Genomic DNA, 18,431 nt, shown 5'->3' with positions numbered 1-18,431 from the left:
AACTAAAATAGAACTAGAGCACAGTTATCAGGTTTCAAATAGCTGGAAAAAAACAAGCATCAAACTCTAATGGAAGTGGGACAATCTCCAAATTTCCATCCCCCACAATATTTAACTAAAAGATTATTTAAACGTCAACTTTTCTTATGAACTGGAATGTCAACCGCTGTATTGTAGAGTGGCGTACACGTAAAACACGGCTGGGATACATGGCTCAGGTGCTTGATTAAAAGGACTTTAGTTCTACTGGTTTGTCACTGTGACAGATATCCAGCTTGGTTGTAACGTTACCAGTTGCCTTATGTGAAATGAGTCAGGTGAGAGGGCATGGACTCTTGTGATGGATACCTTGTTAGCACTGGGAGGTCAATGTTTGAATTACTATGGAGACTAAGCCTTTGACAGCTAGGGGTGTGCTTTACATGCCAACTGTTGAGGTACACTGGTTTGCAGCGTTACGGTCCATGCTATAGCACTTCTGTGGATGAAGAGAAGACTTCACTTGTACTCTTAATCTAGTCCTTTTCCTGGATATTAAAATCTTAAATAACTTATTTATTCCTCTCCCTCTTCCCCCAAATAAAGGGAAGACAAAGAACAAAAGAGTAGAGAAGGAAGGGGGACAGGGAGGAAGAGCCACATCTCAAGTTTCATCTGCCAGGAATAAATTAGGGTATATCTACATTACAACTGAACACCCATGGCTGGCCTGTGTCCGCTGACTTGGGCTCAGGCTGCAGGATTGTAAAATTGCTATGTAGGTGTTCAGGCTTAGGCTGGAGCCTGGGATCAGGAAGCTTCCCCCTCACAAACCCAAAACATCAGAGAAAGTTATCTCTTGATTTTACAGCTTAGCCCTATTCAACTCTTTTCAGAACAAGGAAGAAGTGATGGCAGTAAGACTCCGTGAAGCAGACAGCATAGCAGCTGTGGCAGAACTCCAGCAGCATATTGCTGAACTAGAAATCCAGGTAACAAATAACACTTGTAAATGCTAAATGTGTAACATAGTACTGGCCCCATCCTTATTTAGCATTATCCCTTTTATTTGCTCCCTTTTCACCTAAGCACAAGGCTATGCTTCTCTAATGTTGGGTAATGCTGTACTGTTGAATATTTCCTTTTAGAAATAAAGACCTTGCATTCTGTCAAATAGACTTCTGGGATGTTAATTATTGCTTCCATGCAAGTGACAGAGAGCCATGCTTTTCCTCTTGGCTTCTAACTTGTCTGTTTGCCTTTGCTGACTTTGTCAATGTAATGTAAATATGAAGTACCACTGAATATTTCAAAGATTGAAAACCTCCTTTTAGATTGGAATCAAACTAAAACATTTTTTTTAAATCACCTTTCTTGTTTGGCCCAATTCTACTGCAGGGCCAGAAGTGTAGGCATTATCCTAAACCCACATTTCAGTTGTCTAAGTCAGGGGTGGCCAACCTGAGCCTGAGAAGGAACCAGAATTTACCAATGTGCATTGCCAAAGAGCCACAGTAATATGGTGTCTGTGTGTATATATTCTCTCTCTCTCTCTCTCTCTCATATTCTAGAAGTTGATGTATATTTATAATGTATAGTTAATGATAATAACTTAACCTTTTACTTAGTGGGATTTCTGGAAATCTTTGCTTTCAACAATTCCCTTGAAGTTTGGTTTGTGTTCATTTGTGCTCACATGCAGCAGTTCTTAAGTGGCTGTCTGTCAAAATGGATTGATGCTTGTATTTCACATGTTTGAGTGTTGTGAAAACAGATTCACCAAGACAGGTCAAGGCAAACCTAGAGATAAATTTTAGGGTTGCATCTCTGATGTTGGGGTATTTATCCTTTTGGTACAGATTTCCAGAAAGTAAAGGGTCCCCTCTGTCTTCTGAACAGTTTTCAATCTGTCATCTTCCAAAAGTTCTATTTCCATCTGGCATGTTGCTTCATCGGTGACTAAAGGGGCCTTCAGCACTAAAAGGGTCAATCAGAAATCTGATTTGAGGTCTTTTCTGCCACAAATCTTGGAATCTTTCCTCAAAACTGTCCTTAAGATCTTTAATCACACTCGCTTATCTAGTTGTGCTCCATTTTAGAGGTTCTGCTACATCTTCTTTTGATCTGGCTTGAAGTTGTGACATTGAGGGAAAGTGTGTCAGCTCTCCCTCAAGCATTTGTCTGTGAAACAACTGCAGTTGTTTCACGAATGCAAATATGCCTTGCACTAGATCAGACAGCAACCGGAATTTTCCTTGTAAGTCCACGTTTAGTTTATCCAAATGCAGCAGCATGTCTGCAAGAAATGCCAAGTCTAGAGCCCATCCAGGATCTGTAAGTTCGGGATGTATTCTGTGCTTCTCCTCTAAACCATTTTACTGGTTCCAATAGCTCGAAAAAACAGGAAATAACTTTATCTCTTGAGAGCCATCAAACTGCACAGTGAAATGGCAAATCGGCAGGGGAGTCGTCTTCATTCAGTTCTTCAATTAGATTTTGAAATTGTCTGATTAAGTTCATTTGAGAGAATGAAATTCATAATATGCAAGACAGGTTTCATGACGTGATCAAACTTGAGATTTTTAGATACCAGTTGCTCCTGATGAATAATACAGTGAAATGCCCAAAATTCAGGAAAGCTCTCATCAGATGTACAAAGCCCTACTAATCCATTCGCAGATCCCCACATCGATGGAGCCCCATCTGTTGCAATGGCAGTGAGCCTCTGTAAAGGCAAGTGGCTTTTCGCAACTACCAACATCAATGCCTCCTTTAGATCTCGTCCACGAGTTCTGTCCTTTAGTGACACGATATCGAGGAGTTCTTCCCTTACAACACAGTCGTCAGTGTGGACAAATACCGATAATAAGGTTTATCCTGTGCATGGCACAACTCATCCAAAGCGATGCTCAAACAGTCTCACTGCTGAAGTTGCAAGTGCTGCGTTTCAGTGTCACTGTTCAGGTTGTAGATTCTGCATTCTGTTGTGTGGCGTGAAAGCTACAGGCCAGAAATTTTCTTCGATAGATTCTCATTCTCTAGTGACAGGATTACAGTCACATCAGTGAAGCACGTTTTTATAAGCTCTCCTTCAGATGGGCTATGTGCCAGGCCACATAATAGGAGGCTAATGTTACAGTCTGCAGTCGGTTGGCAAATCTGGTGAAGAACTGGGCTTTTACATCTGTCTGGGTTTTTTTCAAAGTTTTCAGTTTTAAAGTGTGGAGTTCAGAACCTTGTGATAATTCTTGATCCATATGTGCATGGCTAGAAGCGAAATGATGCTGCAAGTTTGAAGATTTTGAACCGAGAAACACGCGTCTGGCAAAGAAGACACATGGCCTTACCATTACGTTCAATGAAAAAGTACTTATTCTCCCACTCCTGTTGGAAGCCTCGATTTTCATCTGTGTATTTTCTTTTCTGTTTGCACTTGCCTTCCATTGTTAGACGGTGTAAGAAAAATTTTGATTAAAAATGTCCACACCAGCTAGTCACCGTGTGCTTTATTTAAGGAGACACTGGTGCCATCCAGGGGGGTGCTGGACCCCTTGCTCTGTCCCAGGCCCTGCCCCCCACTCCACCCCTTTCCCCAAGTCCCCATTGCCTCTTCCCACCCCCTCCCCAGAGTGATCATCACAAAACAGCTGATCGCAGTGGGCCGGAGGCACAGGGAGGAAGGAGGCGGCGCTGGGGGAGGGAGTGGTGAGGTTGCATGCTGCATACTCGCTCTTCCCCCACTAGAGCCTCCTCAATGCTGTGAACAGCTGATCACTAGGGGAGGGAAGGGGGCTGCACATCACATCCTCACTCCTCTGCCCTTCCCCCCCCCCCCCCCCCACAGAGCCTCTTGAACACTGCGAAACAGCGGATCGCAGGAGGAGACACGGGGGAGGGAGGGAGGAGGTGGTGCTGATTTTGGGGGGGGGGGAAGGATGCCAGTGGGCAGGAGGCACTGAGGGAGGGAGAGGGGACTGATAGGGCTGCACCCACCATTTTTTCCCCAGAGTCAGCTCCTAGCAGGAGCCACATATTCTCTTCTGAAGAATTGCATGCGGTTTGGAGCCACAGGTTGGCCACCCCTGGTATAAGTGCTGTATATTGCTTGACTTTCACTATAGTAATCTTGTTCTCACTATGGCCTGTAGTATCTGAGCGTGCTTTCTTAAGCTTCTATTTCAACTCCCTCACTTCCAAGCTGTACTTCTGGGCCTATATTGTTCCATGGCCTGATGACTTGCTGGCTCTAGGGATAATCAGTGACAATTATGTACCCTTTAAGTACTTTTCTGCTTTCAAAAATCTGACCCCATGTCTCACCTACAACTCTCCTGTTTTAGCTCTGCTGTGCCAGTTTTGATTGTCCTCCTTGCAACTTCTCATAGCTGAATGTCACTCTTCAACTTTTGTCCTAACTGGGACTTCTTCCTTTCCTTTGAGTTCTGTCACAGCTTCAGTCGAGAGCTTCCTCTTTCCTACTCACCAGATTGCTGTGAGGGAATCAAGCCACTGAATCCTCTGGTGTTCTAAGCCTCCAGAGTCCGAACAGAATCCAGGCACTGCTCCTGACTTGGAGTCTCTAGACACATTCCCTTGAGTACAAACCCTCTCTCTAACATGCCCCTCCTGAGAGCGGTGACCACACGCCCCACTTCCCCAGTCCCTGCAACCAGTGTAAGTCCTCAAACTTTCCTCCTGCACTGCCCAGCTTAAAAACTCGCTCAGAACTCCAGCCAGGTGGTGGTGAGAGTCCACAATTTACTACTTCATGGAGTGTGTGGTAGGCATAATGCATGAAATTCAGATACTTTGCACAGGATTCTAAAACCATTGCTCTTTAATTGCATGACATACATGAGTCTCTTTTCTTTAAAAAAAAAAAAAAAAAAAAAAAAAAAACAACAACCCTATATGTATTTCCCTGCCTGAGTTTCCTCAACACTCCGAAGTATACTTTGGGCTGAGGGTTCTCTGGGAGCTGTCCAGGCTTGTGTTCTGAAATGGGAAGTCTTCTTCCCCCCAGCTCCTCTTCCTCTTGCCTCTTTCTTTGTGCTGATCTTTTCCCCTATGAATCTTTTTTTTTTTTTTTTTTTTTTAACCCCTCTTTCTGTCACGTTGCTGGTAACTTTCCACTTTCTCCATTTTCATCACCCCTGCAAACAAATTGGGAGAAATCTCTTTTGGCTTAAATATATTCTTGCTTCAGGCATTTCCACCTGGATAGGTGACTATTACATTCTAACAAGTCATTATTGTCCCTGAGCTGGCAGCGATGTAACACAGCCCTGCCAGCCCATAGTGGATTCCATATTTACTTAGAGGCATCGAGTGACGCTGCAATTTCGTAGCACCAACTTCATAATATCAGCCGGGAAATCTGTCTGTACAGCTAGGAATTCTAAGTTCCCAAACAACTTCCTAGTCGTTTCCTCTGAAATGTTGCCTTCAGAACATTTCTCTGTAGCTTATGGTGGCCAAGCTTTTCTCTCCCTTTGATCCCTCAACTACTGTATCCTTTTTCCTTTTCCTTTAGCTATACTTACATGATCCAAACTCTTTTTAAAATCCCAACTTATTCCTTTACTGCACTCTTGTCTTGCTGACTGTATGAGAGTTATACAGCATTTGTTCATTTTCTTTGCGACGCTGATGTCAACTTTATTTGTACACATCAGCCTACAAAGCAAACAGCGCCTTTATGAAGCATCCTTTACCATGAATATTTTTCCTCAAGCACAATAGGCACTAAAACAATTGAAAGATAGAGCAATCATCTGTTTTATCGCATTGTGCCCAGATACTATAGTGATAAGTGCCTTAGAAATGCATAGATAAGCAATTCATCTGTAATACTTATCTTGTTTCAGAGATAAGTAAAATAGCAAGAAAATAGCTGAGTTTTAGTCAATCTCTTCTGATATGTATTCTTCATATGTACTAACAAACATTTTATTAAAAAAGGTGCACTGCATTTTTATCAGCTTTTTTAAATCATAGCTTTTAAGACCAGAAGGGGCCTTTGGATCATCATGTTCAGTGACGTGAGTTTCATGCGTAGTTGCGCAACACCTCTGCAGGCCACATACAGAAACAAAATGGCATCCTCCAGGCAGCGTGATCTCACACGTAGTGCATGTGAGGTCATGCTGCCTGGAGAATGCCATTTTGTAGAGCAGGTCTGCTGCACAGGTGCAGGCGTTCAGGAATTGTCCGGTTCGACTAGTTCAGGGGTCTCAAACACGTGGGCCGCATGCGGCCCGTGGAGCTCCCCGTGGCCCCCCCCCCGTTACTTCCTGTTGCTGCCAAACTCCCCTCACACCTGCCCCCCCCAAGTTATTTTATGTGGCAGCTAAGCTCCCTGCTCGCTGGTCCCCAATGTTTGGGGCTGGGTCTCTCCCCTGACCCTGCCTGCTGCCCCCACACACCTCCCCCGAGTGTCCCGGGCTCACTTGCTGCCCCTTCACCGCCCCAGAGCCTGCAGCTCACACTGGCTCTGCGCCGCTCTGCCAGCTTCCGGCATCACCTGCTGCCGCAGGGTCCTAGTGCCCCCCTTCACTAGGGCCAGGGCAGGCTGCCCTTCCCCTGCCCTTCTGCCCTAGTCCTGAGCCTCTCCAATGCCCCGAGCCTCTCCAATGCCCCAACCCCCTCATCCCCAGTCCGTCAGTCCTCACCCCTGCACCCCCTCCTATCCCCAAACTCCAGCCCAGAGCCTGCACCCCAGACCCCCTCCCATATCCAAACTCTCTCCCAGAGCCTTAAGCAGGTGAGGGTGGAGTTTGAGGGGGCAGGTTCTGGGCACCACCAAAATTTCTACAAACCTGCCACCCCTGGAAGAGGCGGAGCAGGGGTGGAGTAGTGGTGCAGTCCAGTGCAGTGGGGGGCTTTACTGAGTGTATCTATTTTATTAAAACCGCTTGGAGGAGGAGGTGGAGAAGAGACGGGGCAGGGGCGGGGCCTCATGGAAGGGGTGGAGGGGGGGCGGGTCCAAGGGCAGCGGGGGGTGGGTGTCAGTGATGCAGCCCTTGGGCCAATGCACTAGTCCTCATGTGGCCCTCGTGGTCATTTGAGTTTGAGACCCCTGGACTAGTTAGTCTAGCCTCCTGCATAACAAGGCTGTAGAATTTCACCATTATCTCTATATTGAGCCCAATAACTTGTGTTTTACGAAAGCAGATCTTCTTTCAGAAAGGCATCTGGTCTTAATTAGAAGACATTAGGAGATGGAGAATTCACCCTCCCTTGGTAGGTTGTTCCAGTAGTTAAACACTGTCTTAAACTTGTGCTGTAATATCTAATTTGAATTTGTCTGGCTTGAACTTCCAGCCATTGTTCTTATTTGCTTTTCTCTATTAGAGTAAAGAGTTGTTCAGTACCTGGTGTTTTCTCCCAGAGACGGTATAGACAACATAATCAAGTCACCTTTCAATTTTATTTTGATAAGATAAATAGATTGAGCTGTCTAAGCCTCATTGTAAGGCATTTTCTCCAGCCTTCAGACATCTTTGTAGCTCTGCTCTGTACCCTCTAATTTTTCATCTTAAAAATATGGACACGAACTATATGCAGTGTTCTAGAATCTCTAACAATATACAGAATCAATCACTTCCCTACTCATTACTCCTATGTATGCATCCGACGATCACATTAGCCATTTTTGCCACAGTATAACATTAAGAGCTGATGTTAAGTTGCTTGTCCCTTATCACCCCTAAATTATTTTCAGTCTCTCCGCTTTCCAGGATACAGTCCCCTATTCTGTAGGTATGGCTTGTATTCTTTGTTCCTAGATGTGCAACTTTGCATTTAGCTATATTAAAATACTTGTTAAGTAGTGAGCTTGTTTTAGTAGACCTAGTTGATGTTTACTGTTAGCATTGTGTGGCTTGTTTCAATGAGATGCATTCACTTTTTTCAGAAATAAGGAAAGTGGATGTTTTCTTCTGTTTGTAATCCATTTATGGTATGAAGTTATTTAGTCATGTCTGACAGTCAGAGTTGCTAATTTTTCAAGCTTGCTCTGTTCAGTTTCCTTTGTGTGCTACTGATCCTACTAAGTCTGTTGAAATACAAAATGCAACTATTTCAGTATTTGGCCGTTGTTTTGTCATATCCTGGTTAAGGACAGACAAATCACTTTAAACATGAGTTTGTATTCTTTAAGTAGAAATATTAGTTTCTCTAACATAAATCTAGGACATTAGACATTGTAAAATGCTAATTTGTGATTAATTAGATTGTGCTGAAGTTTTCAACATATGAAGTTTTGTGAGCAGATAACTTCTCTTAAAGATATTGCAGAGACAAGATAGGTGAGGTAATATATTCTACTGGACCAACTTCTGTTGAGACACAAGCTTTTGAGCTACACAGACCTGAAGAGCTCTGTGCAGTTCAAAAACTTATCTCACTAACAGAAGTTGGTCCAGTAGAATACATTACCTCAACCACCTTGTTTAATGTCACGGGACCAACACTGCTACAACACTTAGCTTAAAGATAGTATTTGGTAGCAATAATGAAGTTTATGCTCAAAACTTACTACTTTGGGAACCCATACCCAAAGCCTTCAGAACACTTTAACCAAAACCCAATAGAATAGTAATGGCGAATAAATGCTTATTTCTAGGTCTAGTGAACTATAGAACATACAGCCCCAAATAAAACAAACAGAAGTTTTGCCTTTAGGAAGCTGCAGATCTATTTTAATGTAGGGGTGTTTTTTTGTGTAATATAAACATTAAGGTTGCAAAGTCAAGCACTCCAAAGTTAAGAAATGTCAGAATTAAGGTTGCATACATAATCTTAATTTGGCCCATTTGTGCATGTGCATTATGATGCAGTCTCTGATTATATGATCACATACTGTTTTATTTCTTAACTTTTGAGTGCTTGACTTTACAACCTTAATGTTCTTTTAACATAGTTTGTGTTTAATTTCCTATCTTATTAAAAAAGAAAATTGGAAAAGACCAATTCAATCATGTGGCATCATATTGACCCCTACATGGTTCACTAGCAGGGTAGGAACCTTTAGATCCACGACACAGACTTCTGCCACTTGAACTAACAGAGTAATTGATAGCAGAAATAGATTCTTATCCTCTATGTGGACCAACACTAGGGGAGAAGACACTCCTAGTGAGTGACGGATATTTGCTGCCAGCAGAGGAATGGTGACTCAGGAATTCTAGGCTTTGGGGGAGTTCTCTAGTGGGCACAGACTATTCTGCCATTTTACCCAAGTTTGACCCGTTCTGACCCATTCCCTCCAACCTGTCCCTGTTTCTATCTCACTACTGGCTCCTCATCCCATTCTCTTCTCACCTGGGCAGTCCCAGTTTTCTTGCGTGGCAAATCCTAATATTACCTCTCCGAACACTCCATCCCAGTCTCCCCACTCCTCTAGTTCCTTGTCCCCAGTTGCCTTGGCTAGCTAACTCAGTTCACTCCCTGGTCTGCAGTTGCCGGCCTCTCCTGCCCACCCCTGGGCTTCTCATCCGATTTGTGTCCTCGCCTCCCCTTGCTCCTTGTTCCAGTTTTTTCCCAGCCAATCACCATGCTCATCCTGGCTCCTTGTCAGATCTCCTCCAATCCCTCCACCAACTGGTTCCAAGTCCCAGCCTTTTTGCCCTGCTAGTTTCTCTATTGTCCCAGCCTCTTCCCCAGGCTTGTTGTGCCAACTACTCCCCCACAATATCCTGGGTCTGGTTCTTTGTTCCCTATGTGTTTGTCAGGTGGGTTCCTCTCCCACAATGCCTAGTTGCCAGCAGAGGGGTCACTGAGAATACAGGGAAGACAAGCTGGCATCTCTCAGTTCTGTTGCCTGGCCCCGGTTCAGTTTCAGTGCCTGGCCATTTGCTCTGTGGGGATTGTGCAGACAGTGTGGTTAACATTAGGAGCTGTGAGGGAATGGAGCATGCTCAGTGAGTTGTAAACCTCTAGCAAGTCTCCACAGAGCATGTGTGGGCTGCAATTTTTTTCAAAGTCTGATACATTGGCCTAATTTGAGTGGATTTTCACAAGGATGACAAAAGGCACATCCCTGACACAAAGGCGGCTACCTGCCAAAATTCAAATCTTTGCTCTATCATGGCCGTGCTTTAGAGCTTTCCCAAGAGAAGGTCTCCAGAGTTTTGCCACTGGAAAATCTGGTAATTTTCTCTAGTCTTCAGCCAAAACAGTTCAGCAGTTAAGGACAAATTTTCCAGAATAGATGCAGCTTGAGGCAGACACCCACATAGAAAATTTCATTCCAAACGGTTAACCTCTGTTAAAGTTTTTTAAAAGTTCATGAAAACAGGGCCTTACAGCTAGAAGTGTCAGGCAGCCTTACTATTAAGCTATGCTACTGCCTGACCTATAATAGAGAGATGAGACTTCTCTGTGGAGAAGGATTTGCCTCCTTGTGTCCTCTTAAGATTGTTCTCTTGCATGTCACTTCCAACCCTGTCATCATTGCTCTGACCTAACCTAGGGATGCAAGAGGTTCCTTCAGGTTGACTCCTCTTTAAGATATTACTACTCGTATTTCAAGTCTTAAAGTGCACTCTGGATAACAGACATTTATGGAGTGTCTGTCTCTAAAACTAAGTGATTACACTTAACTCAGAGCATCACAAACGGCTACGCTTGTGGCAGTGTTGTAGGGTTGATAAAAATGCAGGGGGGAAGTCAGGTTACCACATACTCTTCCTTTTGAGGGGGAGGGGTGCTTTTCTAAGAAACTCTAGGGATTAAGTGTCAGACCAACATGGGCCATAATCATGTTTAACCTAAATCATGCATTTTTCTGTGAATTTTTTCCTAGGTGCAAGTGCAAGACATTTGGTGTTAAATTTGTAATACATATGAAGTATCACTACACCCACACTAATACTGATCTGACTGTACATTACAGGTGCTAAATTTAAATCACTGTTTTGGATCACTTTTAGTTTAGGTTAAACACCATGGTAGATAAAAGGAAAGGCAAAATTCTAGTACTTAACAGTGGATATAATTGTCTAACAAAAGAGCTTTTGATTCTTTTTCTATAACCATAGGATATTTAGGTACATTTCATAATAACCGGCAATGTGTTTTTTGATAGATTCAATGCAGTTTTCCCTGATCATTTAAGGCATTCAGTTCCTAATGTTGGTAGGTTTTGAGGGTTTTAGTCTGAGTGAACACATTTAAGTGCAAAAAATAATCCATTCCACAGGCATTCCTAAGCAAAAGACATATAAACCTGTTCCTTGTTTCATTTCTGTGTAACTCAGAGTACTTCAGTTTTAAAGAGAACTGAAAAAAAATATAAAATGTAGCCTCTGTCTAACAGTGTGGACTTAAATCCAAGAAATGATTAAAAAAGTAAACTGACAAGATCCATACCAGTAAATGAATTGTCACCTTTTCCACTCTTCTTACCTCTGCTTCCCCTCTTGTGTTTGACCACCCACTTGTCAGTTTAAATTTAGATTATAAAGCCTTCAGGGAAGGAATCATGAGCTGTTTGTGAGGTATCTAAGGTGCGTCTGAGCTTGTGAAAAATAAGAAAAATTAGGTTTGAGTATAATAGTTTTCATGTATTATTATTAATAATAATAATAATTAATAATAAAAAACTAGTGGTCAGAACTCACCCTTTAGGTCACTCTGGACAGTGGGCAACACTGCTTTCTCCTGGCTCACTTCTAGGCAAATTCAAATAATTTTGTTGCATCTACTCTGTCCCATCCACATAAAAACTCAGTTGAGAACAATTGTAAAGGAAGTCCATGATTGTGCTAGCTCGCCTCCGCAGTCTAAACTTGTAACACTGTTTTTCTAGAATAAAGCCTTTCTGTGACCTCTGTTTAACAACTTTTCCAAGTACTGACTTAAGTAAAGAAATTGTTTCCATCTTTTTCAAATTACAGGAAACTTTTTTACTCTTATCATTAGCGGTGCATGTTTATGATGTGTTTTTTGAAAGTCTAGAATGAGTCATCCTGAAGTCACTGAAAGGCCACTAGTCACCACATTTACCCTTCTGAATAAACTTCATTTACATTTTCTAATGCAAAGTGTCTCTTCACCACACAGCAAGAGTTTAAAAAGCCTCCCAAGGTGACTGAAAGTCAGGGTCAGGCAGATTACTGCTATGTAGACGGTTCTAAATCAGTAAAAACATTTTAGAAGGCAAGAGAGCCTTTCCTTTTGGCGGCTATTGATTCAATAATTCTCATACAGTGATCTGAGGAACTGTAGTGTTCTGATCATCTCAGAGATAGCTATGTAAAGCATTTTTATCTTAAACGTCGTCTTTTGCACATTTCACATCTACCTTTCTCAGTCTCTCCACACCTTGAACCTTCACTAATAGGTAGTGGGGCTATGTGCCTTCCCCACCATAAAGGCCTTATAAACATGGTCTCAGGATCCCACATAAGATTGGTCACTTGCCTTTGGGGAAAGGTCAGGGAAAGCCAGGCAAATCAGTGATGAAATCTGACATTTCAGCTATGAGAAACAATCTAAGTCTTGGGTGGGCACAGAGGCTTCATCACTAGTGCTGGGAAGTGAGCCTTTCAGTGCCAAACTTTCTGTGCTGATGCAAAATCCGGCTTTTAAGGAGCCCATCTGTGTGGGTCTCAATATACAAAGAAACCTGGTTTAGGTTAAACTGTGTTCATTTCAAATTGGGGGTTGGGAGGGGGGAGAGCTGGGAAAAGAATTCCAAAAGTGAGGACCAAGAGAACACTGTGCCAGCAGCCTCCTTTTAGATCCATGGGACTCCAGTTCTCATGCCTCCACTATCTATAGGGTGGCAGTGGTGCAGATACACTCTCAGGTAGGAGTGTAGGTTGAACTGCTGGCTATTTACACTGTCCTAAGCACTGACTCTGTTATCTGCTCCAAGCGAATCTGGCCAACCCGCATCAGATGTCCTCTGGAGCCAGAGACTCATCCACGCAGGGACTTCCAACATTGGTTCAGCTCCCCTAGCGGAGGAAAAAATACCTAGCTTAGACACCAGCTAATGGCACTCTGTTTAGCAGAAGGAATTGTGGTGGCTGAGGCTTCTTGGTTCTCTTGTAACATTGGCTTCTGACAGTCAGTGCCACAAGAGAATGCTTGTTGCAACACCAAGGGGCATTGCTTTTCTAGAATTCTCCCAAGTCAGCAGCACCAGAAAGTGTGGAGGTTGCATCCCACAAGTGTGAACATGCAGAGGCAACACTCCTGGGGGGGGGTTCATTCATTGTTGTTCAGCTATCCTTGTGTTACAACATAGGTTTAATTTGATATTTGAGCATACATTCTGAGGTTCCTAAAAAACAAACACCCCACCGAAATCCTAAAAATGTTTAGACTTAATATTTTTTTAAACCCTTTCTCTGTCCTGATAACATACACATTGCTTGCCAAAATTGTTTGCTCTAGATTGCCTCTTGTCTTTTGTAGATTGGTCTTCAGTTGTCCTATAAATGTATAGTGTTTAAAATAACACTCATTTCTTGCCTAGAGACCAGATACTCTGCTTTGTGTCATGACCTCTACTAACACCACAGATTTTCTGTAATAGTACTCCCAAAGAAAAACCCACATCCTATGTATAACCTTAGATTTTTTGAGACCTATATGAAAAGAGAGATTACTAATTGCTTCTGTTATTTCCTTTAATGGTGTGATCTCTACCTTTCAAACATTAAGATTCCATTTAGAATGCACAAGTTAAATTCTGAAACAGCTCTGTAGTGAAGAAAAGATAGTGTTTGTCAGATATAACTAGCAACTCTAGTTAAAAAACAAAAACAAAACAAAACTTTTATTAAAAAAGACACTTAGCACTTAATACTGTGGCTTTATTTCAGCACAGAACCATGGGAAGCTGAACTGAGAGTTCTGAGCTAGTGTTATGTTTAGCCCCAGGCAAGATGGTGGATGCAGCATGCTCCCTTTTTGTTGCTTCATAGGTGGTGGTGGCTTCTGAAGGAAGCCTCATCAAAAGTTCTATGGTCACAATCTTTGTGGCCAAGGTACAGGAATTTCAGGATGAGGACTTTAAAAAGGAGGGCAACAAAGAGCCCAGAGGACTACTATTGCTAGAAGGTATGGAGTTGGAACTGTGGTAGTTTCAGGTATATTTAAAAAGTTTTTTATTGAATTAAATTGGAAAATTAGTATGACTGGTAAGTATAGTACGCTTGTGTTTTGCCATCAAGCTCTGCTCTGGGGCACAGTTTAAACTATTTTTCAGTAGTATTGACAAATCATGATGCATTTTAGTATGTTGGGAAACTTAGAGCTTCTGGTAGCTGGGTAGCAGACAGTTTGAGAAAGTGAGATAAGCACACGAGCTTGGATATTTCTGCTAAGCTAAGCAGTGAGGTAGCTAACAAAGTTGAGAGCGAAGACTGGGATTCTTAAAGGAGCCTAAGGAAGTAAGATGCCCAACTCCTATTGAAATTCAATTAACTTCCTTATTTTCCTTTTCAAAATCAACGCTAAATGGCCTTAAGTAGGTTTCAGAGTTAACACCATGGATGATGGTGACAATTAACAGCTTTTAGCTCTCTGCAGACACCCAGAGATGACGTTTACCCCTTTTCACATTTGAGTTATTCTTTGCAGCTATAAGGGCTATTAAATATGTAACTTTAAAAATCATTTAAATTCTTGATCAAAATATTACAACAAAACCCACAGCTAGAGAGTCACTGAATATAAAGGGAGCTTGCTGGTGGTTAGGGAGCCACCCCCCCCCACCACTTTTTTTATAAATCTAGTTTAAAAAAAGAATATCTACTGTCTAGGCTTTTGGGCACACTTCATTGTTGATAAATGCAAAGTGATGCACATTAGAAAACATAATTCCAACTATACATACAGAATGATGGGTCTAAATTAGTTGTCACTACTCAAGAAAGAGATCTTGGAGTCATTGGGGATAGTTCTCTGAATATATCTGCTCAATGTGCAGCAGCCATCAAAAAAGTTAACAATATTGGGAACCTTTAGGAAAGATAAGACAGAAAATATAATGCTACTATAAATTCACAGTACGGCCACAGCTTGAATATTATGTGCAGTTCTGGTTCCCCCTCTCAAAAGGTATTAAAATTGGAAAAAGTAGAGAAGGGCAACAAAAATGATCAGGGGTATAAAACAGCTTCCATATGAGAGGGATTAAAAAGACTGGGACTGGTCAGTTTGGAAAAGATGTCTGAGAGGGGATATGGTAAAGGTCTATAAAATCATGAATGGTGTGAAGGTGAATAAGGAAGTGTTATTTTCCCCCTCACATAACACACGAACTAGGGGTCACCCAATGAAATTAATAGGCAGCAGGTTTAAAAGATAAAGTACTTCACACAACACACAGTCAACCTGTGGAACTCCTTGCCAACGGGTGTTGTGAAGACCAAAAGCATAACTAGACTCAAAAGAGAATCGGGTAAGTTCATGGAGGATAGGTCATCAATGGCTGTTAGCTAGGATGGTCAGGGATGCAACTGTGTGCTCGTTGTCCCTGAACCTCTGACTGTTAGAAGCTGGGATGGGCAACCAGGATGAATCATTTGATTGCCCTATTCTGTTCATTCCCTTTGAAGCATCTGGCATTGGCCACTGTCAGAGGACAGTGGGCTAGATGGGCCGTTGGTCTGACCCACTATGACCGTTCTTAGGCTCATACCATTTAAGAGAGCATAAATTAACTGTTTTGGCTATAGAAGACTTGCCAAATGAAACATACTAACAAGTGTAACTTCAGCAAAAGAACATTTTACTGTGTTCTGTTTTTTTCATATCCTAAACCAACAAAAGTGTTCCTTATTTCTTTGGTCTTGATAGGGCCTCCTCTGAAATCAGAAGGTCAGACACACCAGTTTAAACTGTCATTTGAAAATCTTACTTGGGAACTGTTTGATTTTTTTCAAATGTGTACAGTGTTTAACCATTAGAATATTCAGGAACTGTATACATACTCTAAACTAAAGGCTGAGAACAAAATGTTACTGAGCTCTTGTCCTTCTCACTATGAGCCAATAGCCTTCTGCTCTCCTTGTTTCCCTCAGTGTTCTAGTTCTCTTCCAACTTCAGTAGTTGAACTACCATAACCACAACAGGTTCTCAGGCTGAGAGGGTTCGGTTGGGGGAAAGGGAACAGGCTGCATCCAATCGAGACAAGAGTCTGACCCCTTCCTTTCTCCCACAGGCTAGAAACCTTCCCTTTTCCTAGCACAATATACCCTATTGGATTTTAGGCACTATCCAGTCTCCAAAGTGTCAAACACCTGGAAACTAATCAGCTCTCTTAAGAGTTATAAAACCAGCTGATCATACGACAGGAGTGGGATGAAGATTGGTGGCAGCAGCAGATCAGGGAGAACTTGGCTCACTAGAGAAGCAAAAGCAGTAGAAGGCAGTGCAAACTGTTAGGTGAGGTTCTCCTCACCCCCACCCCCAATAGTGAGAGTCAGAGGGTGCAGCAGCCATTTTCTCCAGTCAGAGTCCTCTTCTTCCTGTAAATTGCTGTGGTAGCAGCCTAGTTCTCCAGTCCTGAAGTAGATGGGCACACCATCCTGAAGCTGTGGTGGCTGCCAGGATCCCATCTTCAGGTACTTACCTCTTATGGGGTAGATTATCCCTGGTGGGGGTGCCTGGACTAGTTGGTATGGGGTCAGTAGGGCTGCAGGGCTGGGCATGCTTTTCTTCTTCCCTGCTTGTAGTGGATACGGGTAGCAGCAGCCTTGAATTTGCTACTTTCTCTAAAGCAACCTCCTTCGTCAGGAGCATGCAGCCTCATGACGGCAGTCTGTTTCTTCAGCCTGAAGGTAACATCACATTATCTAGTTCTCCCCGACCCCCAATCCCCTCCGCAAAAAAACCCCAAACCTGGCCCCTAGGCAAAGGCCAATTTGAGCCTAGTGCTTAATCCAGATCTGTCTCTAATTACTAATTTGAGAAGGATACACCGGTAAATGCACTAAGGCATCAAATCCTTGTAATAGACTTAAATTGTGGATTGTGGGGGAGAATAGCCTACATAGAAAATTCATGAAGTGTTACTATCAGGAGTCCATAACTTAGTTTCAATTCCATTCAGTACTTGTTATAGCTCCACTTTTCTTTTCAGTTCCTGTCCCATTTCCGTGTCCTTTTCAACCTCCTCAGTTCCCTATCTCTCTATTTCAGTTCAGCATTAATTCAGGTCCCTATTACAGCTACCACTTCTTCTCAAACAATACATTTTCAGCATAGTTCATGACTAGGAACTAAATGGAAAGGTCAGTATTAAAGATTGGAATTAATTCCCCAAAATAAGGTCTCTTTACGAAGCCAAAGCTGATAAACAAACAATTTTATTTTTCTCTAGAGCATTGCAGTAAAGACCCCAAGGTAAAGCCTTTGTGCAACTTCCATCTGTAGGTCAACGAATGTTTGGAGATTCAGGGTGTTTGACCACCTCTGGGGCACACGGGAGTATCTTCACCAATCTCATTTTCTCAGTGGCATCTAGATCACTGTCACAGCCTAGATGACTATCTAGAATTATGATGTGTAAGCAGTAGCCTAAGTTTTCTGGACACAACGCCTGATGGGTTTTAGCCTTGCTATGGTTAGGTGTTTTCTCAAGATACAAATATATGTACAGTATAATTTCATAAGAGATGGGGCGGGGGAGGGGAGGAAGGGGGAAATGTCAAATGTGAAGACACTGTGGTGGAGTGTCACAAAACTATAGATTATAAAGCACAACCTTATGTTGAGTTAAAGGCCCCAACTGAAACTGCACGGTTGTGGAAACAATTGAACCACTATGGAAGATCTTCCTTGGAGCCTTGCTGATGCTAAAGGACAACTTAGTGGAAAAAATTAGGCCTTACATTGGTTTCTGCAATGGCAGTAGGAACTTGGTAAGATAAGTTTCCCCCCCCCCCATCAAGATAGCAGCTGAGCATACATATCAGAGTATCATCAGAACAGAAGATAATTCAGATAGTTTTGACTTTTTTATGAGGGAATGGGGAGGAAGGAAAAAATCTTTGATAAATGTAGCTTGTTGTGAATCTTTAAGCAGTTCAATGTAGTCATGGTCTATCTGTACTGGCTTGTCCTTGTTGTGGTCCTTGAATCTTTAGGATGTATACAGAACAATTTACCATGCTATTGTAAAGTTGTAAGGACAGTTGCACAATCCTTGGTCAGTTACGGGCATCTGTGTAAATGACTCGTTTTCTCTCATAAAATCTTCTAAGATTTAAATAGGACACATTTTATTGGTTTTAAAAAATCAGTGTATGCTCAAATCATACTTTAAAAAAAATCTTAAGGTGCAAAAGCTCCATCTCATCCTAAACACAGATATACGTAGAACCTTTGTCTTCTGTTGAGCTTTCCTTTAGTTTGACACTAGCTGTGCTGCCTTAAAATAGGAAGCCTGTTAACCACTAGTCTGAAATCAGGTCCCTCAGAAATATTAG

General features: G+C 42.4%; 1 protein-coding gene across 15 annotated transcripts in view; it reads left to right on the top strand.

Moving 5' to 3' along the window:
• The window catches only part of EVI5 (ecotropic viral integration site 5), a 128,689-nt gene that overhangs the window by 71,991 nt on the left and 38,267 nt on the right, over window positions 1-18,431 (top strand). For 14 of the 15 annotated variants that reach the window (XM_065555553.1, XM_065555550.1, XM_065555545.1 and 11 more), the window contains one exon: window positions 876-971. The exons of the other annotated variant lie outside the window; for it this stretch is intronic. In XM_065555553.1, the coding sequence (XP_065411625.1) occupies window positions 876-971 (96 nt within the window). The remainder of the gene's footprint in view (window positions 1-875; window positions 972-18,431) is intronic. 15 annotated transcript variants of the gene reach the window in all.

This window comes from Chrysemys picta, chromosome 8 (genome assembly GCF_011386835.1).
Source record: "Chrysemys picta bellii isolate R12L10 chromosome 8, ASM1138683v2, whole genome shotgun sequence".
Lineage (NCBI taxonomy): Eukaryota > Metazoa > Chordata > Testudines > Emydidae > Chrysemys > Chrysemys picta.
The sequence above is the reverse complement of the archived record's forward strand: the minus strand, read 5'-3'. Positions and strand labels throughout refer to the sequence as shown.